Below are 21,427 nucleotides of genomic sequence, written 5' to 3' on the forward strand. Positions count from 1 at the left end.
TCTTAGGCCCAACAATTCCACTTTAGTTCTATATTCTATATTAATATTAGAAAATGTCTAAAAAGATATATGTATAACGTTGGAGGTCAGTTGCAGTGACTTATGCCTGTAATCCCAGAACTTTAGGAGGCCGAGGGAGGAGGATTGCTTGAGTCCAGAAGTTCAAGACAAGACCAGCCTGGGCAACATAGTGAGACCTCGGCTATTTTTTTTTTTTAAAGATGGGCTTTGCAACATTATTTATAACTAGAAACAATTAGAAATAACCTGAATGTGAAGATACAGTCATACTATGTGTCAGGCCTCTGAGCCCAAGCTAAGCCATCATATCCCCTGTGATCTGCACGTACACATCCAGATGGCTGGTTCCTGCCTTAACTGATGACATTCCACCACAAAAGTAGTGAAAATGGCCTGTTCCTGCCTTAACTGATGACATTGTCTTGTGAAATTCCTTCTCCTGGCTCATCCTGGCTCAAAAGCTCCCCCACTGAGTACCTTGTAACCTCCACTCCTGCCCGCCAGAGTACAACCCCCCTTTGACTGTAATTTTACTTTACCTACCCAAATATTATAAAATGGCCCCACCCCATCTCCCTGCACTGACTCTTTTCGGACTCAGCCCGCCTGCACCCAGGTGAAATAAACAGCTTTATTGCTCACACAAAGCCTGTTTGGTGGTCTCTTCACACGGAAGCGAGTGAAACTATGGAATACCGTTCAGCTGTTAAAAGGAATAAGGCAAATCTAATATCTATTGACTTGAAAAGAGCTCCATGAGATAATATTAAGGGGGAGGGGATGCAATGAAGAAAAATAGGTAAAGAATGACAATATTTTTGTTTTAAAAATTGCATATGGTCACATATTTATATCCTTATATGTAGTCCCACTGGATGCAGTCATAGCCATTTAGACCTAAGGAGCCACTGCTAATTCCATCCAGAGGTGAGATCCTTCAAAGCTGGGGAAGCCTCATCTCCAAGCACATAGGTGCTCCCTACCTCCATAGACAGCCTCCAACTATAACCTCAGGGCATCACTTCCACCCCTTACAAGTCCTAAGACTGGTTTAGGTGAGAAGTTCTGAGAGGACAGGGCGGGGAGAGGGGTTGGGGGCTCTGCAGGCCTTGGGAACCATAATGACATTCCCAACCCACATCCTCTCCCACCCTTTCAAGGCCATTGGTTGTGAGTTATTCATACTTCTCCCTTCCTCAGGGAGGCTTGATTCTGCCCAACCTTCCTTATGCTCCCCAAAAGTGCCTGACACCCATTGCTGGCTTCCCAGACAGCCAATCTGATTGACTTCTTCCTCTTCCCGGGGGGGCTTCTGTATCTCTTTGTGGTCCTCAGAGTATCCGAGGTCCCAGGTTAAACACAAATGCAGCATCTGTAAAAAACCCCATGTATCAGCTTGAAGCAAATGCCTTTCCCAGTAAAATTGTTCTACTTTTCCACGTAGCTTTGCAAGAGTGATATTTTTCCTCTCCCCATTCCCTAATTACCCCAAAATATGTGCCAAAGGGGGAAGACGTGACTTGGCAGGGCAGATGTCCCCATTGCTTAGCATCTCAGAGAAGAAGTTTACAAGATGTCTGCCTTTGTTTGCCCTGCCATCACACCTCCAGTTCTGACCATGAGGTTTCTGAAGGAGCACTTCTAGAGGTGAGGAACTGGATAGTGACAAGTTGAAGCCTAGAAACTATGTCATGGGCGACACAGTTTAAGGAAGACTTGTGGGTAGTGGGGAAGTATGGCATGACAACTGTTAATTACTTCCTAGGGAAGCCATCATATATAAAACAGGCTGTCCGGCCAGGCGCGGTGGCTCACGCCTGTAATCCCAGCACTTTGGGAGGCCTAGACGGGCTGCTCACGAGGTCAGAAGTTTGAGACCAGCCTGACCAACATGGTGAAACCCTGTCTCTAACAAAAATACAAAAATTAGCCAGGTGTGGTGGTACATGCCTGTAATCCCAGTTACTCAGGAGGCTGAGGCAGGAGAATTGCTTGAACCTGGGAGACGGAGGTTGTAGTGAGCCAAGGTCGTGCCACTGCACTCCAGGCTGGGTGGCAGAGCAAGACTTCATCTCAAAAAAAAATAAAACAGGCTGTTTTACTCTTCAGTTCTCCAAAGGATCAAAGGAGGACAAACTGCAGCAAATTCCAAACAGACAACATCAACTCAGTAAACATAACCGTTTACATAATAGAACGCAGAGCCTGGTGAAGAAGGGACCAGCCCACCACAGGAAGTGTTCCAACAGGGAGACTGGAGAGGGAATGCCTGCAGCGGGTGAGAGGTTGAAATGGATAGGCCCAAAGACCCATGTTGCAGAGGTTGCAAATTGATGACACGCATGTCATTTGAAGGAAACAGATGTTTTTACTAGTTCAGTGTTTGCCTACAAAGTGTTTTTGTGCTTCTTCTTAGTATTATCATTATATAAATAAAACCTGCATTTCAAGGTTCTCTTGTAAAACGTAACAGAGCTGAGAGCCTCCTTTATATGGGATATATGTTCTTCAGTTCACACAGCCTCCGCCACCGCCTATTAATACCCAGCGTCCAAGTATCAATTGACATTTGTTATTCTGCCTGCACTGTAGAGCTTTTTTTCCCTTACACTCAGCCCACTTAACTCATATATATTATTACCTGTATTCTCTCTGTAGGCATTTGAGTGAGTGGCTTTTGTTGCATTCTGTGGTGTCAATCTTCATTTGAAATAGTGATACGGAGCGGCGTTCACACTTCTCCCTCTAGCCCTGTGCCTTCTGTCATTGTGAGCTGCCCTGAGATTTGTAGCACGTGTGAACAGCACAGGTCAACAAAAGGCACAGCTCTGCAGGGAGAGCCCCAGGAACTCAACAGAAATGAGCAACGCAGCTCCTTGAGCTTGCCATTGGCAGATCATGAAGCCACACCACCTCTTCTGGCCAATGGCCATTATACATTTTGAAAGGGACATTATTTCTTGTTGAAGGAACATTACTATCTAGTTGACTCCTATCTAAGAGAGCACAGTCTCCTGTTACTTAATGAAGCCAGTAACAGGCAGAATATGCACCAGACAGAAAAACTAGCTTGTCTGCTGTCCTGGAATAAAAATAGAGTTTGAACTAGCCTGGAATAAAAATAAGAGTTTGAACCACAACCTGAATCAAAGGAATGTTGGGAGTTTCCTATTAGCTCAAAGCAAAGGTTCCTAGAATTCATAATAATATTGTTAAAATGGTCTGTTCCTACCTTAACTGATGACATTATCTTGTGAAATTCCTTCTCCTGGCTCATCCTGGCTCAAAAACTCCCCTACTGAGCACCTTGTGACCCTCATTCCTGCCCACCAGAGAACAACCCCCCTTTTTTCCTTTACCTACCCAAATCCTATAAAACGGCCCCACCCCTATCTCCCTTCGCTGGCTGACTCTCTTTTCGGACTCAGCCCGCCTGCACCCAGGTGAAACAAACAGCCTTGTTGCTCACACAAAGCCTGTTTGGTGGTCTCTTCACACAGACGCACATGAAATTTGGTGCCATGACTCGGATTGGGGGACCTCCCTTGGGAGATCAATCCCCTGTCCCCCCTTGAGAAAGATCCACCTATGACCTTGGGTCCTCAGACCGACCAGCCCAAGGAACATCTCACCAATTTCAAATACAGTAAGCGGCCTGTTTTTACTTTCTTCTCCAACCTCTCTCACTATCCCCTCAACCTCTTTCTCCTTTCAATCTTGGTGCCACACTTCAATCTCCCTTCTCTTAATTTCAATTCCTTTCATTTTCTGGTAGAAACAAAGGAGACACATTTTATCTGTGGACCCAAAACTCCAGCACCGGTCACAGACTCAGGAAGGCAGGCTTCCCTTGGTGTTTAATCATTGCAAGGACAGCTCTCTGATTATTCACCCTCGTTCCACTGGTGTCTGATCTCTGCGGGGACACCTGCCTTGATCATTCACCCACATTCCCTTGGTGGCAAGTCAATTGCGGGGACGCCTGCTTTGGCTGCTCACCCACATTGCAGCCCAGGGCTATTCCCCACCCCCTTCTCCGTGTCTCTACCCTTCTCTTTAAACTTGCCTCCTTCACTATAGGCAACCTTCCACCCTCCATTCCTCCTTCTTCTCCCTTAGCCTGTGTTCTTAAGAACTTAAAACCTCTTCAACTCTCGCCTGACCTAAAATCTAAGCATCTTATTTTCTTCTGCAACACCGCTTGGCCCCAATAGAAACTTGACAATGGCTCCAAATAGCCAGAAAACAGCACTTTTGATTTTTCCATCCTACAAGATCTAGATGATTCTTGTCATAAAATGGGCAAATGGTCTGAGGTGCCTGACGTCCAGGCATTCTTTTACACACTGTTCCCTCCCTTCTCTCTGTTCCCAATGCGACTCGTCCCAAATCCTCCTTCTTTCCCTCCCGCCTGTCCTCTCAGTCCCAACCCCAAGCGTCGCTGAGTCTTTCTAATCTTCCTTTTCTACAGACCCATCTGACCTCTCCCTTCCTCCCCAGGCTGCTCCTCGCCAGGCCGAGCCAGGTCCCAATTCTTCCTCAGCCTCTGCTCCCCCACCCTATAATCTTTTTATCACCTCCCCTCCTCACACCCGGTCTGGCTTACAGTTTCATTCCGTGACTAGCCCGCCCCAACCTGCCCAGCAATTTCCTCTTAAAAAGGTGGCTGGAGCTAAAGGCACAGTCAAGGTTAATGCTCCTTTTTCTTTATCCGACCTCTCCCAAATCAGTTAGCGTTTAGGCTCTTTCATCAAATATGAAAAATCCAGCCCAGTTCATGCCTCGTTCGGCAGCAACCCTGAGACGCTTTACAGCCCTAGACCCTAAAAGGTCAAAAGGCCATCTTATTCTCAATATACATTTTATTACCCAATCCACTCCTGACATTAAATAAAACTCCAAAAAATAAATTCCAGCCCTCAAACCCCACAACAGGACTTAACTAACCTTGCCTTTAAGGTGTACAATAATAAAGTAGAGGCAGCCAAGTAGCAACATATTTCTGAGTTGCAATTCCTTGCCTCCACTGTGAGACAAACCCCAGCCACATCTCCAGCACACAAGAACTTCCAAACACCTAAACCGCAGTGGCCAGAGTTTCCTTCAGAACCTCCTCCCCCAGGAGCTTGCTACAAGTGCTGGAAATCTGGCCACTAGGCCAAGGAATGCCCACAGCCCGGGATTCCTCCTAAGCCGTGTCCCATCTGTGCAGGACCCAACTGAAAATCGGACTGTTCAACTCACCTGGCAGCCACTCTCAGGGCCCCTAGAACTCTGGCCCAAGGCTCTCTGACTCCTTCGCAGATCTTCTCAGCTTAGCAGCTGAAGACTGACACTGCCAGATCGCCTCAGAAGCCTACAGGACCATCACAGACGCTCTGGGTAACTCTCACAGTGGAGGGTAAGTCCGTCCCCTTCTTAATCAATACAAAGGCAACCCACTCCACATTACCTTCTTTTCAAAGGCTTGTTTCCCTTAGCCTCCGCAACTGTTGCGGGTACTGACGGCCAGGCTTCTAAACCTCTTAAAACTCCTCAACTCTGGTGCCAACTTAGACAATACTCTTTTAAGCACTCCTTTTTAATTATCCCCACCTGCCCAGTTCCCTTATTAGGCCGAGACACTTTAACTAAATTTAAATTATCTGCTTCCCTGACTATTCCTGGGCTACAGCCACACCTCATTGCTGCCTTTTCCCCCAGTTCAAAGCCTCCTTCACATCCTCCCCTTGAATCTCCCCACCTTAGCCCACAAGTAAAGGACACCTCTACTCCCTCCTTGGCGACCGATCATGCACCCCTTACCATCTCATTAAAACCTAATCACCCTTATCCCACTCAATGCCAATATCCCATCCCTCAGCACACTTTAAAAGGATTAAAGTCTTATCAATCGCCTGCTACAGCATGGCCTTTTAAAGCCTATAAACTCCCCTTACAATTTCCCCATTTTACCTGTCCTAAAACCAGACAAGGCTTACAGGTTAGTTCAGGATCTGCGTCTTATCAACCAAATTGTTTTGCCTATCCACCCCGTGGTGCCAAACCCATATACTCTCCTATGCTCAATACTTCCCTCCACAACCCATTATTCTGTTCTGGATCTCAAACATGCTTTCTTTACTATTCCTTTGCACCCTTCATCCCAGCCTCTCTTAGCTTTCACTTGGACTGACTCTGACACCCATCAGGCTCAGCAAATCACCTGTGCTGTACTGCCGCAAAGCTTCACAGACAGCCCCCATTACTTCAGTCAAGCCCAAATTTCTTCGTCATCTGTTACCTATCTCAGCATAATTCTCATAAAAACACACGTGCTCTCCCTGCCGATCGTGTCCGACTGATCTCTCAAACCCCAGCACCTTCTACAAAACAACTCCTTTCCTTCCTAGGCATGGGTGGATACTTTTGACTTTAGATACCTGGTTTTGCCATCCTAACAAAACCATTATATAAACTCACAAAAGGAAACCTAGCTGACCCCATAGATCCTAAATCCTTTCCCCACTCCTTTCTGTTCCCTGAAGACAACTTTAGAGACTGCCCCCACCCTAGCTCTCCCTGAATGATCCCAACCCTTTTCATTACCCACAGCTGAAGTGCAGGGCTGTGCAGTCAGAATTCTTACACAAGAACCGGGACCGCGCCCTGTAGCCTTTTTATCCAAACAATTTGACCTTACTGTTTTGCCTAGCCCTCAAGTCTGCGTGCTGTGGCCGCCACCGCCCTAATACTTTTAGAGGCCCTTAAAATCACAAACTATGCTCAGCTCACTCTCTACAGTTCTCATAACTTCCAAAATCTATTTTCTTCCTCCCACCTGACACATATACTTTCTGCTCCCCGGCTCCTTCAGCTGTACTCACTCTTTGTTGAGTATCCCACAATTACCATTGTTCCTGGCCCAGATTTAATCCGGCCTCCCACATTATTCCTGATACCACACCTGACCCCCATGACTGTATCTCTCTGATCCACCTGACATTCACCCCATTTCCCCGTATTTCCTTCTTTCCTGTTCCTCACCCTGATCACACTTGGTTTATTGATGGCAGTTCCATCAGGCCTAATCGCCACACACCAGCAAAGGCAGGCTGTGCTATAATACAAGCCACTAGCCTGCCTCTTAGAACCTCTCATTTCCTTTCCATCGTGGAAATCTGTCCTCAAGGAAATCACTTCTCAGTGTTCCGTCTGCTATTCTACTACTTCTCAGGGATTATTCAGGCCCCCTCCCTTCCCTACACATCAAGCTTAGAGATTTGCCCCCACCCAGGACTGGCAAATTGACTTTGCTCAACATACCCTGAGTCAGGAAACTAAAATACCTCTTGGTCTAGGTAGACACTTTCACTGGATAGGTAGAGGCCTTTCCCACAGGGTCTAAGAAGACCACCACGGTCATTTCTTCCCTTCTGTCAGATATAATTCCTTGGTTTGGCCTTCCCACCTCTATACAGTCCGATAGCAGACTGGCCTTTATTAGTCAAATCAGCCAAGCATTTCTTTTCAGGCTCTTGGTATTCAGTGAAACCTTTATAATCCTTACAGTCCTCAGTCTTCAGGAAAGGTAGAACAGACTCATGGTCTTTTAAAAACACACCTCACCAAGCTCAGCCACCAACTTAAAAAGGACTGGACAATACTTTTACCACTTTTCCCTCTCAGAATTCAGGCCTGTCCTCAGAATGCTACAAGGTACAGCCCATTTAAGCTCCTGTATAGACGCTCCTTTTTATTAGGCCCCAGTCTCATTCCAGACACCAGACCAACTTGGACTGTGCCCCAAAAAACTTGTCATCCCTACTATCTCCTATCTAGTCATACTCCTATTCACCGTTCTCAACTACTCATACATGCCCTGCTCTTGTTTACACTGCTGGTTTACACTGTTTCTCCAATCCATCACAGCTGATATCTCCTGGTGCTATCCCCAAATTGCCAGTCTTAACTCTTAAAGTAAATAAACAATCTTTGCTGGCAGGACTATGCTGAATCTCCTTAGGCACTCTCTAATTAGATGTCTTAGGTCCTCCCAATTCTTATACCTTTAATACTTGTCTTTCTCCTTCTCTTATTCCATTTAGTTTTTCAATTCATACAAAACCGTATCCAGACCATCATCAATAATTCTAAATGACAATTGTTTCTTCTAACGACCCCACAATATCACCCCTTACCACAAAATCTTCCTTCAGATTAATCTCTCCCACTTTAGGTTCCTACACCTCCCCTAATCCCGCTCAAAGCAGCCCTGAGAAACATCGCCCATTATCTCTCCATAACACCCCCAAAAATTTTCACCGTCCCAACATTCTACCACTATTTCGTTTTATTTTTCTTATTAATATATGAAGACAGGAATGTCAGGCCTCTGAGCCCAAGCTAAGCCATCATATCCCCTGTGACCTGCACGTACACATCCAGATGGCCGGTTCCTGCCTTAACTGATGACATTCCACCACAAAAGAAGTGAAAATGGCCTGTTCCTGCCTTAACTGATGACATTATCTTGTGAAATTCCTTCTCCTGGCTCATCCTGGCTCAAAAGCTCCCCTGCTGAGCACCTTGTGACCCCCACTCCTACCCGCCAGAGAACAACCCCCCTTTTTTCCTTTACCTACCCAAATCCTTTAAAACGGCCCCACCCCTATCTCCCTTCGCTGGCTGACTCTCTTTTCAGACTCAGCCCGCCTGCACCCAGGTGAAATAAACAGCCCTGTTGCTCACACAAAGCCTGTTTGGTATGGTGGTCTCTTCACACGGACGCGCATGAAAGTTAGTAGCTGACATCTGTTAAATGCTTCTTGTGCTAAACACTTGACACGTTTTATCTCACATAGTCACATAACAACACTATGGGATAGGTGCCATAATTATACAAAGAAACTCAGGCACAGAGAGGTTAACTCTAAGTTAACCTTGAGTGATGGAGTGAGTGATGGAGCCAGAATTCAAATCCAGGTGACCTGACCCAGAAACATTAGAAAATATATGAAAATACTGCCAAGATTTGATATCTAATTTCCCATGGAACTTTCTTTTCTCTACCCATTAAATGACTTTGCTACATTTCTTGCCAAGCATACCAAGAACATAAAACACAGAAGTCTAGTTTTTCTTTTCTCTGGGTTATAAATTTATAAAAATTAAACTAAAAATAGCCCCCATGTTGTTTCATTCTTAAAATATACAATAACTTTAAAAGAAAGTTTCTCTGGAACTGAAGTTCCTTCTGCAGAATCTGTTTCACATTCAGAATTTCAGATGGAATATAAATAGGAGAATGTTCAATGTCTGCAGTGTTGGGTATTTTGCTCAAGTTTCTGTACCTAAAATGCTGTGCTTGGCATGCGGAACTGAATTTCCATTATGTTCAGTGAAGCAAGATTTGACTGATGGAGAGGTCATTTATTACAATGATCCTGCCAGGTAGCTTGGGGAGACCATTTTGGCCTCTGAGATCATGTTATATTATGAGGTATTCATGCAAAACTAAACTTTCTTTCTCTTTCCTCTAGTTTCCAATAATCACTGTCTGAATCAATATTTATAGAAAAACTATCAGTGAGAAATCCCATTTGCAAATGACTTATAGTTTTAAGTGAATCTAATTTCTTTAAAACATATGTATTTGAAAATCCTGTGTCAAATAAACATAAATAATGCTAATAATTAATGATATTATTCAAAAAATAGATATGTGAGGAAGTATATATTTTCCTAACAAGAAAGCTTAAAATTTTTAACATATTTTTAATAAAACTGTATAACCACATTCCTGTAAGTTATTCCTTCATTACTAAAAGAACTAAAATTATCCCGTTGTAAGAGAAGAAAACATTTTGACATGGAAGACAACTCGAAATAGTTTGAAGTATAATGCCTTATTAGTGCATGTAATAAACTTATACTGAACACAAATACATGATTTTGCTGATAGAAAATCAGTTTCTCATGCCTTCACTAAATGAATGGGTTAGACGAACATTTAAAATATACTGAATTTAAGCGTGTCAAATTAGTAACCTGATTGTTTTGGGTAGACAGGGAGTAGTGCTTTGTGCCTCTTTTAAGCCCTTGACAAGAGTTTGAGAACACCAAGTACTGTGTCCCGGAGGGCAGGTACCACAAAGGCCGCAAGATGTCGCTTTCTGACAGCCTGTTGCTTGCAGCTAATCCTACCACAGCAGAAGGCAAAGAGGGTGAGGAGGGGTGTTGACCATATTTTGATGTAATAACCAGAAGTGCATCTGTTAGGATATACAACAATTGATGCACCTAGATCAACAGAGATTCCCTTATAATATCCCTAAACTTAAAACGTAAATCTTTTTTCTTCTTCATTTTCTTTTTTCCCTGGAGCAACCCTGAGTATGTTGGTGTTGGTGCAGATGTGGGATACCGAACTAAAATTTTTCCATCATTACGTTCAGTCTTCACAGACATCTGGCAGGATGCCCTGAGGAGTATTATAATCCCTATTTTACAGATAAGAAAGCCAAGGCCCCTAAAAATTGCAATTGGCAAATGAAAATTCCAGTGGCCACGTTTCTTTACACCCAACACCCCAGCTGAGGCTTATGCACTCTGCCCCTCTCCCCAGTCCTCACAGGGAGGTGATTGGGGGCAGGCTTTGACTATTTTGCTTTTTGGAAATTGATTTAAAATATTTTATACTAAATTGTCTGATATGAACCCATATTTATTTATGTGTATAGAGCAAGGCTTCAGATAAATTTCGTGGGTGCTCTAAGCCACTTTGGGCTATGTCTGGAATGAGTTTCCTAAGGAAGCTCACTCCATTGTTTAGGGTGCGTATTAGTTTGCTAGGGTTGCCATAACAAGGAACAGATTGGGTGGCTCAAACAACAGAAATGTATTCTCTCACACTTTGGGAGGCTAGAAGTCCAAGATTAAGATGTCAGCAGAGTTGATTTCTTCTGAAGCCCCCCTCCTTGCTTTGTAGATGTGTCTTCACATGGGCTTTCTTCTGTGTGTCTGTGTCCTAATCTCTTCTTATAAGGACTCTAATCAGATTGCATTTACCTTAATTACCTCTCTGAAGGCCCCATCTCCAAATATAGTCACATTCTAAGGTACTGGGGGTTAGGACTTTATTTATTTATTTATGGACAGAATCTTGCTCTGTCGCCCAGGCTGGAGTGCAGTGGCATGATCTTGGTTCACGGTAGCCTCCGCCTCCCGGGTTCAGGCAATTCTCCTGCTTCAGCCACCCAAGTAGCTGGGATTACAGGAGTGTGCCACCCAGCTAATTTTTGTATTTTTAGTTGAGATGCGGTTTCACCATATTGGCCAGGCTGGTCTCAAACTCCTAAACTCAAGTGATCCGCCCACCTCCGCCTCTTAAAGTACTGGGATTACAGGCGTGAGCCACCATGCCCGGCCTCAGGCTTTAACAAATGAATTTAGAGGGACACGATTCCCCCTGTAACAGGGTGGAAACATTGAGAAGCCTGCATTATCCCTTCCAACTTTTTCCTATGAGAATGATAGAGTTCTAGTCTGTGTCCTTATATCTACAGCATCAGAGAGTTTAACATGTGTCTTTCTTTCTCTAAGAAAGCGTCCCAGTTAATCTGCTATTTGTGTGTGACTTCTTGCTTGCATTTTATGGAAGTGGAGCTGGGAGAAGTGATTTCTGATCCCCATTCTTGAGGTAAGGAATTATATTCAACTTTAAAACAACTTAAATACAGGAACAGATGTATACTTATAAGTACATTTTTTTCCTTAAAAAAGAAGGAAATCCTGCCTATTTGGGACAACATGGATGAACCTAGAGGACATTATGCTAAGTGAAATGAGCCAGACACAGAAGGGCAAATGTTGTATGATACCAGTTATGTGAGGAATCTAAAATAGTTGGACTCAGAGGAGCAGAGAGTAGAATGGTGGTTGCTGGGGGCTGCAGGGAGGGAGAACACGGGGAGGTGTTGGTCAAAGGATATAGTTTCAGTTATGTGGGATGAACAAGTCCTAGAGATCCACTGCACAGCATGGTGTCTAGAGTTCACAATACCATGGCGTATACTTAAAAATGTGCTGAGAGTAGATCTCATATTAAGTATCATCATGAAATAGCGATAATAATTAATAGTAACAGGAAACTTTTGGAGGTGATGTATATGTTAATGGCATTAATTGTGGTGATGGTTTCACAATTATATACTTATCTCCAAATTCATTACATACTTAAATACGTACAAATTTCTGTATATCAATCCCACCTCAATAAATTTTAAAAAAGAAACTCTGGACGAGGGATGGTGGCTCACACCTGTAATCCCAGCACTTTGGGAGGCCAAGGTGGGTGGATCACTTGAGGTCTGGAGTTTGAGGCCAGCCTGGCTAACATAGTGAAACCCCGTCTCTACTAAAAATACAATTAGCCAGGTGTGGTGGCAGGTGCCTATAATCCTAGTTACTTGGGAGGGTGAGGCAAGAGAATTGCTTGAACCCGGGAGGCAGAGGTTGCAGTGAGCCGAGATCATGCCACTGCACTCCAGCCTGGGCGACAGAGTGAGACTCTGTATCCAAAAAAAAAAAAAAAAAAGAAAGAAAAGAAAAGAAACTGGCTGGGCACAGTGGCTCACATCTGTAATCCCAGCACTTTGGGAGGGTGAGGTCGGAGGATCACTTGAGCCCATGAGTTCCAGACCAGCATGGGCAACATGGCAAAACCCTATCTCTACTAAAAATACAAAATTTAGCCAGGCGTGGTGCAGGTGCCTGTAGTCCTAGCTACTCAGGGAGCTGAAGTGGGAGGATCACCTGAGCCTGGGAGGTCAAGGCTGTGGTGAGCCATGATCATGCCACTGCACTCCAGACTGGTGACAGAGTGAGACCCTGTCTCAAAAAAATTAAATAAATAAAATAAAATAAACTCTGTACCCATTAAACAGTAATTCCCCATTCCTCCCTCCCCCAGCCTCTGGTAACCTCTATTATACTTTCTGTCTCTATGAGTTTGCCTTCTAGGTACTGCATCCATGTTGTAGCATGTGTCAGAATCTCATTATTTATAAGACTGAGTCATATCCCATTGCATATATCCTACAGTTTCACTTTATATATGTAATTATCTAATTTACCTAAACTCTATTTTGATAAATGGTGCTATGGTGTAAATGTTGGCGTCCCACTCAAAATTCATATGTTGGAACCTAAAACCCAATGTGATAGTATTAAGAGGTAGAGTCTGTAGCAGGTGATTAGGCCTGGAGGGTGGCGTGCTGATGAATGAGATTAGTGCCTTAGTAAACGAGGCTTGAGGGAGTCTGTTTGCCCGTTCCACTGTGTGAGGAGGCACAAGTAGGCGCCATCTTTGAAGAAGAGAGCAGCCCTCACCAGACACTGAATCTGCTGGCACCTGGACCTTACACTTCCCAGCCTCCAGAACTGTGAGCAGAGGTTTCTGTTGCTTACAGAATACCCAGCCAAATGTGTTTTGTTATAGCAGGCTGAATAGACTAAGACAGATGCTATAAGATTAATATATAAACTTAACTGAATACGTATATTTTTGTTTTTCAGAACTTTGTACTTGGCTCTATTGAAGTGCCTGTCCATGTGCCAAAAACACCGAATTCTGTTGCTCCTGTAATTCTATTCACTTTCTTTCTAGCACTTAGGAGACTCTGGAGGTTACTATGTTCATTTACTTCTTTACCTGCCTATTACCCACCTCCTTTGACTAGAATGAAAGCTCAATGTGAGCTGTGACCTTGTCCCACTCATGACTTATCCCTAACATTTTAAATGGTGACTGATGGAAAGTGCTTACTCAATACTTGTTGGCCGAATTACTAAATGTAAATGTCTGGTAGGTTAAATCCTTTCTAGTTGTCCTTTTTCTCCAAAATGTTGGCAACTCTCACTTGTTTACTTCTGAAAAAGTAAAACTTAAAGCTGGGCACAGTGGCTCAGGCCTGTAATCCCAACACTTTGGGAGGTCAAAGCAGGAGGATCATGTAAGCCCAGGAGTTTGAGACCAGCCTGGGCAACATAGTGAGACTGCCATCTCTACCAAAAAAAAAAAAAAAAAATTTTTTTTTTTAATTAGCCAGATGAGGTGGCATGTGCCTGTAGTCCTGGCTACTCGGGAGGCTGAGGTAGGAGGACTGCTTGAGTTCAGAAGGTCAAGGTTGCAGTGAGCTGTGATGATTGCACCACTGCACTTCAGCCTGCCTGGGCAACAGAGCGAGATCCTGTCTCAAAAAAAAAAAAAAAAAAAAAATGGAAAAGAAAGGGAAGGGGGAAAGACAGGAAGGAAAAAAAGAGTATGTAAGAATCATTTTAATAAGCTGCAAAAATTCCTATCAACCCCTCCAGGAGGTGGAGCTACTTATAAGGGGAGACTGAATTTAGCAACCCAATTCCAAAGAACAGTGTGTTGAAATGAAAAGGAGCAGCTTTATAGCAGAGAAATCTGGCAGACCCTACCTTATCCAAGTGATTAACTCTTCTTGTTATTAAAACCACCACTCCCGGCCTTAACATCCTTTTAAAATGAGAAAATTTAGGCCAGGCATGGTGGCTGATGCCTGTAATCCCAACACTTTGGGAGGCCGAGGTGGGTGGATCACCTGAGGTCAGGAGTTTGAGACCAACCTGGCCAACATGGTGAAACGCTGTCTCTACTAAAAATACAAAAAATTAGCCGGGTGTGGTGGCGAGCACTTGTAACCCCAGCTACTTGGGAAGCTGAGGCAGGAGAACCGCTTGAACCCGGGAGGCGGAGGCTACAGTGAGCCGAGATTGTGTCACTGCACTCCAGCCTGGGCAAGAAAGCAAGACTCTGTCTCAAAAAAATAAATAAAATAAAATGAGAAAATTTAAGCTACACAATTTAACAGTATAGGAACCATGCAGATATCATGTACTCTGATGTTGTGATGAGACGGGCACCTCACCTCTGTGGTAGTCTTCCCCAAAACATAACCTCAGTGAAATCATGAGACAAACCCAAAGTGATAGTATTCTACAAAACACCTGACTAGTATTCTTCAAACTGTCAGGACCATGAAAAACAAGGAAAAACAGAAATGTGTCACAATGCAGAGGAGACTAAGGGAACATGATGACTAACTATGGCATCTTGAATGGGATCTTGGAATAGAAAAAGGCTATTAGTAGAAAACAGACAAAATCCAAATAAAGACTGTAGTTTTGTCAATAGTTTTTTTGTTTGTTTTTTTTTTTGTTTTTTTTGAGAGGGAGTCTCGCTCTGTTGCCTAGGCTGGAGTGCAGTGGCACGATCTTGGCTTACTGCAAGCTCCACCCCTGGGTTCACGCCATTCTCCTGCCTCAGCCTCCCGAGTAGCTGGGAATATAGGCGCCCACCACTACGCCCGGCTAATTTTTTGTATATTTAGTAGAGATGGGGTTTCACCATGTTAGCCAGGATGGTCTCGATTTCCTGACCTCGTGATCCACCCACCTCGGCCTCCCAAAGTGCTGGGATTACAGGCGTGAGCAACCGTACCCGGCCTTGTCAATAGTTTTGTACCAATGTTAGATGTTTATTTTTGCCAAACATACCAGGATTAAGCAAAATGTTAACATTAGGGGAAACTGGGTGTAGGGTCTACAGAAATTCTCCCATTGTCTCTGTAACTTTTTCTAAAACTATTCAAAAATAAAAAGTTTTTTTAAAGCCTATCGAGGCCAGGCATGGTGGCTCACGCCTGTGATCCTAGCACTTTGGGAGGCTGAAGTGGGTGGATCACTTGAGGTCAGGAATTCAAAACCAGCCTGGCCAACATGGTGAAACCCCACCTCTACTGAAAATACAAAAATTAGCTGAGCATAGTGCCCTGCCTGTGGTCCCAGCTACTAGGGAGGCTGAGGCAGGAGAATAGCTTAAACCCAGGAGGCAGAGGTTGCAGTGAGCCGATATCGCTCCAGTGCACTCCAGCCTGGGTGACAGAGCAAGACTCTGTCTCAAAAAAAAAAAAAAAAAAGCCTATCGGGAGTTTGATTGAAAATGTATTAACTGTATGGATTAATTTGAGGAATGTGATATCTTTACAATATTAACTCTTCCCACTCAGGGACATATTTGTTTTGTCTTATATCCTACTATAAAGCAATGAGGTATTCATTATGTAAGTCATTTATGTAAGGGATGTTGTCCATTATATTTTCCATTTGTTTGCTGCTGGAGACATCTATACACATATGCACAGTTTTTTAAAACAGGCCACCACTTGAGTTTTTCTGGTATATGTAATATATTTATAATTATAATTATTCTTTCAAATATTTATCATTGCCTAGCTACAAAACCTAGAACAAATAAGGTATGCTGTTTGTTTTATTAAGAGGTTTTAAAAATCAGGAATGGGGCCAGGCACTGTGGCTCATGACTGTAATCCCAGCACTTTGGGAGGCCGAGGCCGGTGGATCACAAGGTCAGGAGATCCAGACCATCCTAGCCAACATGGTGAAACCCCGTCTCTACTAAAAATACAAAAATTAGCTGGGTATGGTGACGCGTGTATGTAATCCCAGCTACTCGGGAAGCTGAGGCAGGAGAATGGGGATTGGAGAGCATGCCACTGCACTCCAGCTTGGGCGACAGAGCGAGACTCTGTATCAAAAAAAAAAAAAAATTAAAAAAAAAGAAAAGAAAAGAAACTGGCTGGGTGCGGTGGCAGGAGAATCGCTTGAATCCGGGAGGCGGAGGTCACTGTGAGCCGAGATCGCGCCATTGCACTCCAGCCTGCGCAACAAGAGCGAAACTCTGTCTCGAAAATAAAAGAAAAGAAATATTTTGTCCCACGTTCTGTACTAAGAGCTTCACACATATTATTTTATTTAATTATCAAAACAACTCTAAGGGTAGACAGGTGTAGATCCAGGTTTTGTGGGGACTGGAATTAAACAGCATTAAGGGCCTTCTGATTTTAAAAAAATTACAAAATTATGAACACAAAATTAGGTATTACGATGGTTATTTAGAATGAGAAAATAAATTGTAAATTATAACAAATGAAGAGCTCTCTGGCATTTAGGAGAAATGCTCCCTGGTTGCAACTCCCCACCTGTTAAGACTACAAATCCCAGCGACCCATGCAAGTGAACATAAATTTCATTAGCTTCACTGTAAAGTTGTCTGGCGGCGGGTCGGGGGTGGGTGGGAAGAAGTGTTATCTCCATTTTTAGGTTGAGTAAATCACTCAGTATTGCAGAGTGGGAATCTGAAAATTATGCAAATAGACTCTAGAGCCCTCGCCTTTACCCCCACCCTGCTTCTTGTCAATATCACTGAGTGTGCACGAGGGTCTCGTTAACGATGGCTGAGGGGGAGACGATGAAGTAAAGGAAGGGCTGAACAAAGGGCAAGAGAAAGGCGGAAAGAAGCTCCTAAAGAAAGCTGGACGGAATTGGGCTCCGCAACGCTAATGGAGAAATGCGCCTTAGGAGGGAAGGGGAGAAATTTAAGGGGAAACAGGTAAAATGAGGCAGAAGTTGAGCAAGTTAGTCAAACCCTAAATTATTTTACAAAACAGCCTGGCGCGGTGGCTCTCGCCTGTAATTCCAGCACTTTAGGAGGCCGAGGCAGGAGAATCGCTTGAGGCCAGGAATTCAAGACCCCCCTCTCAGCAAAAAACAATTTAAAAATTAGCCGGGTGTGGTGGTACGCAGTTGCGGTCTCAGCTACTCGGGAGACTGAGGCGGGAGGATGGCTTGAGACCGGGAGGCGGAGACTGCAGTGAGCTCTGATCGCGCCACTGCACTCCAGCCTGGGTGACAGAGCCAGACCGTCTCTAAAAATAATAATAGCAATAACAAAATAAAAATAAATGTACTGCACCCAACTATGCCCCAGGAGTGGCACTGGGTTTCCGCAGCGCAGCGGCCGCGCCTGGGCGCCCCAAGCAACACAACCAGCGCTGTCAGGAGGCGAATAGGAGCCAGGACAGAGAGCTGGGGAGGCCACCGCGGTCAGGCGAGGGATAAGAAGGCCGTCCGCGGCGTCATTGACGGGGCTGAAGGAACACCAGAAGAGTGGCAGACAGCTCCGGAGCCGCGCTGCCCGGGCGACGCCGGAAGATGGGCCTCCCAGCGGTCTTCCTTTCAGCCAATGGCCGCGAGATGCGCCGTCCGAGGGTGCCCCGCGCGGCAGAGGGAGGGAACAAGCAGCCCATCGGGTGCAAGAAAGCACTATCTTTCTAGGTGACTATGCGAACTACCAGGGAAGTGTAGCTAGGGACAGGCTTCTCTGCCCGCGGTTAACCTAACTCAGTGCCACCACGCCTTTAACCTGAAGCCAGGGAGCACGGCCGCCCTTAGTAAAGATGGCTGACTGGCGCGGAGAAAAAGCCGGAAGCAGCCGGGCCTTGCAGGGAGCCGACTGAGCGCTGCGGGGGCGTGGCCTGGCGGTGGAGGGGCGTGGCCAGCCGCCGTAACCTGGGTTTGCGGTCTTTGAGGCGCACGCACCGCACCCAGTCCCGACTCTGTGGCTTCCTGGGGGCGGGTTCGCCGTCGGCCCCGCCCCCGCCCAGGTGTCTCCCTTTGGGAAGGTGCCCGCCGAGTCTCCGAGATTTGTCCCTGGTGGTCCCGCGGACCCCTCGTCCCTCCGCAGTCTCCGGCTGGCGGCGATGGAGGGCGCTGGGGAGAACGCCCCGGAGTCCAGCTCCTCTGCCCCTGGGTCCGAAGAGTCTGCCAGGGATCCACAGGTGCCGCCTCCGGAGGAAGAATCGGGGGTCTGCGCCCGGTCCCTGGAGGCGGTCCCCAAGAAACTCTGTGGGTATTTAAGTAAGTTCGGCGGCAAAGGGCCCATCCGGGGCTGGAAATCCCGCTGGTTCTTCTACGACGAAAGGAAATGTCAGCTGTATTACTCGCGGACCGCGCAGGATGCTAATCCCTTGGACAGCATCGACCTCTCCAGTGCAGTGTTTGACTGTAAGGCGGACGCTGAGGAGGGGATCTTCGAAATCAAGACTCCCAGCCGGGTTATTACCCTGAAGGTAAATTCCTGGAACGACTTTCTCCTTTCCAGCGGCGTGAGGTCCCCTTTTCGCAGGGCAAGGCTGGGCGCGAGTGTGAGGTGGACACAGTAAATTGACTGGAACTGTCGTCACCGACTGTTCCAAGAACTTTGTGCTTTGCAAAGTGCATTCCCACCCATTTCCTCATTGGGTTCCCACAAGGCAGGGAAGACAGACCCATTTTACAGATCAAGAAACTGAATCAGAGGGAGATGAAAGGACTGGCTCGAGGTCCATGCGTCTAGAGAGTAGGGTAGCTTGGAATCCCATAGTCTTTCTACCTCTCAGTGCTGAATCAAAACTTTTACTTTTGGGTGTGCCTGACAGTGCAGTTACCTTAACTTTCTTACCTGGGACCTAAGTAAGTCAAAATATGGTCTTTGCAATCCTCTCTCAAGGCCAGGATTCTGATTCCCGTTTCTTGATGTTTTGGCCAAGGTCAGTGAATGCTGAGAAGAGACTGGCAGGGATTAGGAAAATAAACACTTAGGTTTCACTGATCAGCCTAGATTGTTCATCTAGGCATGCTTAAACCTGTTTTCCTATCAGCAGCAAGGGGTAGGTTTTATCATCATGTTTAACTGAGAAAGCCTAAAGCAGTAGAAAGGCCACGTTCTTTGAAATCAGACGGGCTTGGATTCAAATTGTACATTTGCTACTTACTAGCTGTGTGACCCTGGACAAGTTACTTAACCTCTCAGAACCTAGGTTGTTTGTAAGCATTTGACACATCACAGGCATGTACAAATTGTTGAATTAATTGCATCACCTAGAATACAGCCTGGTACCTAGTGGGGTACTTAATAATTTTTTGTTGCATAAGCACACATGCACACACAAGGTGATGGAACCAAGATCAGAGTGCTAATGTCAAGAGGAGGTGTCCCATAACTTAATTGGAAAGACAGATCTGGGCTAAGTGTTCTATGGGCATCAGAGAAGAATGTGCCAGGAGATAGCCTTCCCCACCCCATCCCCATCTTTCCACCCCTCCAACCCCACCTCCAGCTAAGTGGGTATCTGTGGATGACCACGTGTTCAGTTCTCCTTTACTGACTGGACTTGGCGGGTGACCAGGCTGGGGGACTTGGTTAAAATAATGAAACTCAGGAATCCCTGGCCAGGGAAGGCATTTTCGAGGTCATGTGGTTCCCGGGTCTATGTGTCTCTTCCACAGGTTGACTGCTGTATGCAGGGTCTTCAACACATGGTCTTTATAATAGTATTCCATTGTTCCTGGCTCTGCACTTGGCTCTGGGGTGTGGAGCTAATGCACCCCCACCCCTGGTTCTCTGACAGCTTAAAGTCTGATGGGAGAGACTGAGGGAGAACCTGCATGCACCCTAAAATGTTCTGTAGAGACATGTGATAAGTCTGTGCAAGAAGGTGTGGTGACAGGAGGAGTCAGTTCCACCAAGTGGAAGGGGCTAGCCAGAAAGGCATCTGGAGGAGGGACACACCCAAGGCTTGAAAGAAGAAATAGGTGGCAAGCAGACAAGAGGGAGAAAGGTATTCCAGGTCAAGAGAGCACCGTGAGCAAAAGTAGGAAACCATGATACAGCCCTGAGTGTCCAGGCAAATCACATGAGCCAGAAAAACAGAGGGGCCCAAAGGATGGAGTTGAAGAGCAGAGGCCCGAGGGTGGGGAATTGGCAAATTAGGCCAAGTAGCAAAAGCTCAGTCTGACTATTGGATAGAGAAGAAACTAGGGGAAGGGCAAGGCTGGTACTCAGGGAGCCCATCAGAAGGTGATCAGGAGAGAGTGACAGCTGAACTAGAGCTGTGGCTGTGGGGAAGGGGACAATGGAGGTGTCTCGGGATAGTAGGGAAGTAGAATGAGGGAGATGTCAGGAGTGGCTGGAGTAACTGGCTGACTGCCTGGTTGGGTCAGTCACTGACAGGAGGGAACTCAGGATGAGGAGCCCATGGAACATCCGGGTACATGTCCCCTGCAGGAGACTCTCAAGTTCCAAGGGGACAGGGACCATGTGTGTTGGCTCACCTCTGTATTCAGTGCCTAGCACTATCTCTGACACATATGTCAATGCTCAGTATACCCTTGTCAAATGAGTTAATAAAATGGGGTATTTGGGTTCGGCTGGAGCTCATCAGCATTAAGGTCATGGGGAAGACCTGGGAGGTGCTGCAGTCTCTCTCAGAGAGTGTATGGAAAGAGAACACTGGTGGGCATCATTTATCTTATTGATACCTGTGTGACAGCCTGAGGGTCACTTTCACAGACTCCCCCCTGCATAGTGCACACCAGTGAACCCCTGAGATAGGGAGTTTGCCTCTGTTGCCATGTAGCCCGCTGCTGTTCTCATGTGGCCTTGATTGCAGGCAGCTCTCTGAGAATCCCCATCCACTCCCGGTGAGCTGTTCATCTT

At 45.6% G+C, this 21,427-nt stretch overlaps 1 protein-coding gene across 3 annotated transcripts in view; it reads left to right on the top strand.

Annotated features, from left to right (window-relative positions):
- Positions 1-16,312: 16,312 nt before the first annotated feature.
- The window catches only part of TBC1D2 (TBC1 domain family member 2), a 58,879-nt gene continuing 53,764 nt past the window's right edge, over positions 16,313-21,427 (top strand). For 2 of the 3 annotated variants that reach the window (XR_003028853.4, XM_034967853.4), the window contains exon 1: positions 16,313-19,019. Coding sequence is in view for 2 of the 3 variants with exons in the window: in XM_034967853.4 (XP_034823744.2) it covers positions 18,651-19,019 (369 nt within the window). In the remaining variant the exon portion in view is untranslated. The remainder of the gene's footprint in view (positions 19,020-21,427) is intronic. The other variant, XM_003820623.6, reaches the window with a different exon arrangement.

The sequence above is a fragment of the Pan paniscus genome, chromosome 11 (genome assembly GCF_029289425.2).
Source record: "Pan paniscus chromosome 11, NHGRI_mPanPan1-v2.0_pri, whole genome shotgun sequence".
Classification (NCBI taxonomy): Eukaryota; Metazoa; Chordata; class Mammalia; order Primates; family Hominidae; genus Pan; species Pan paniscus.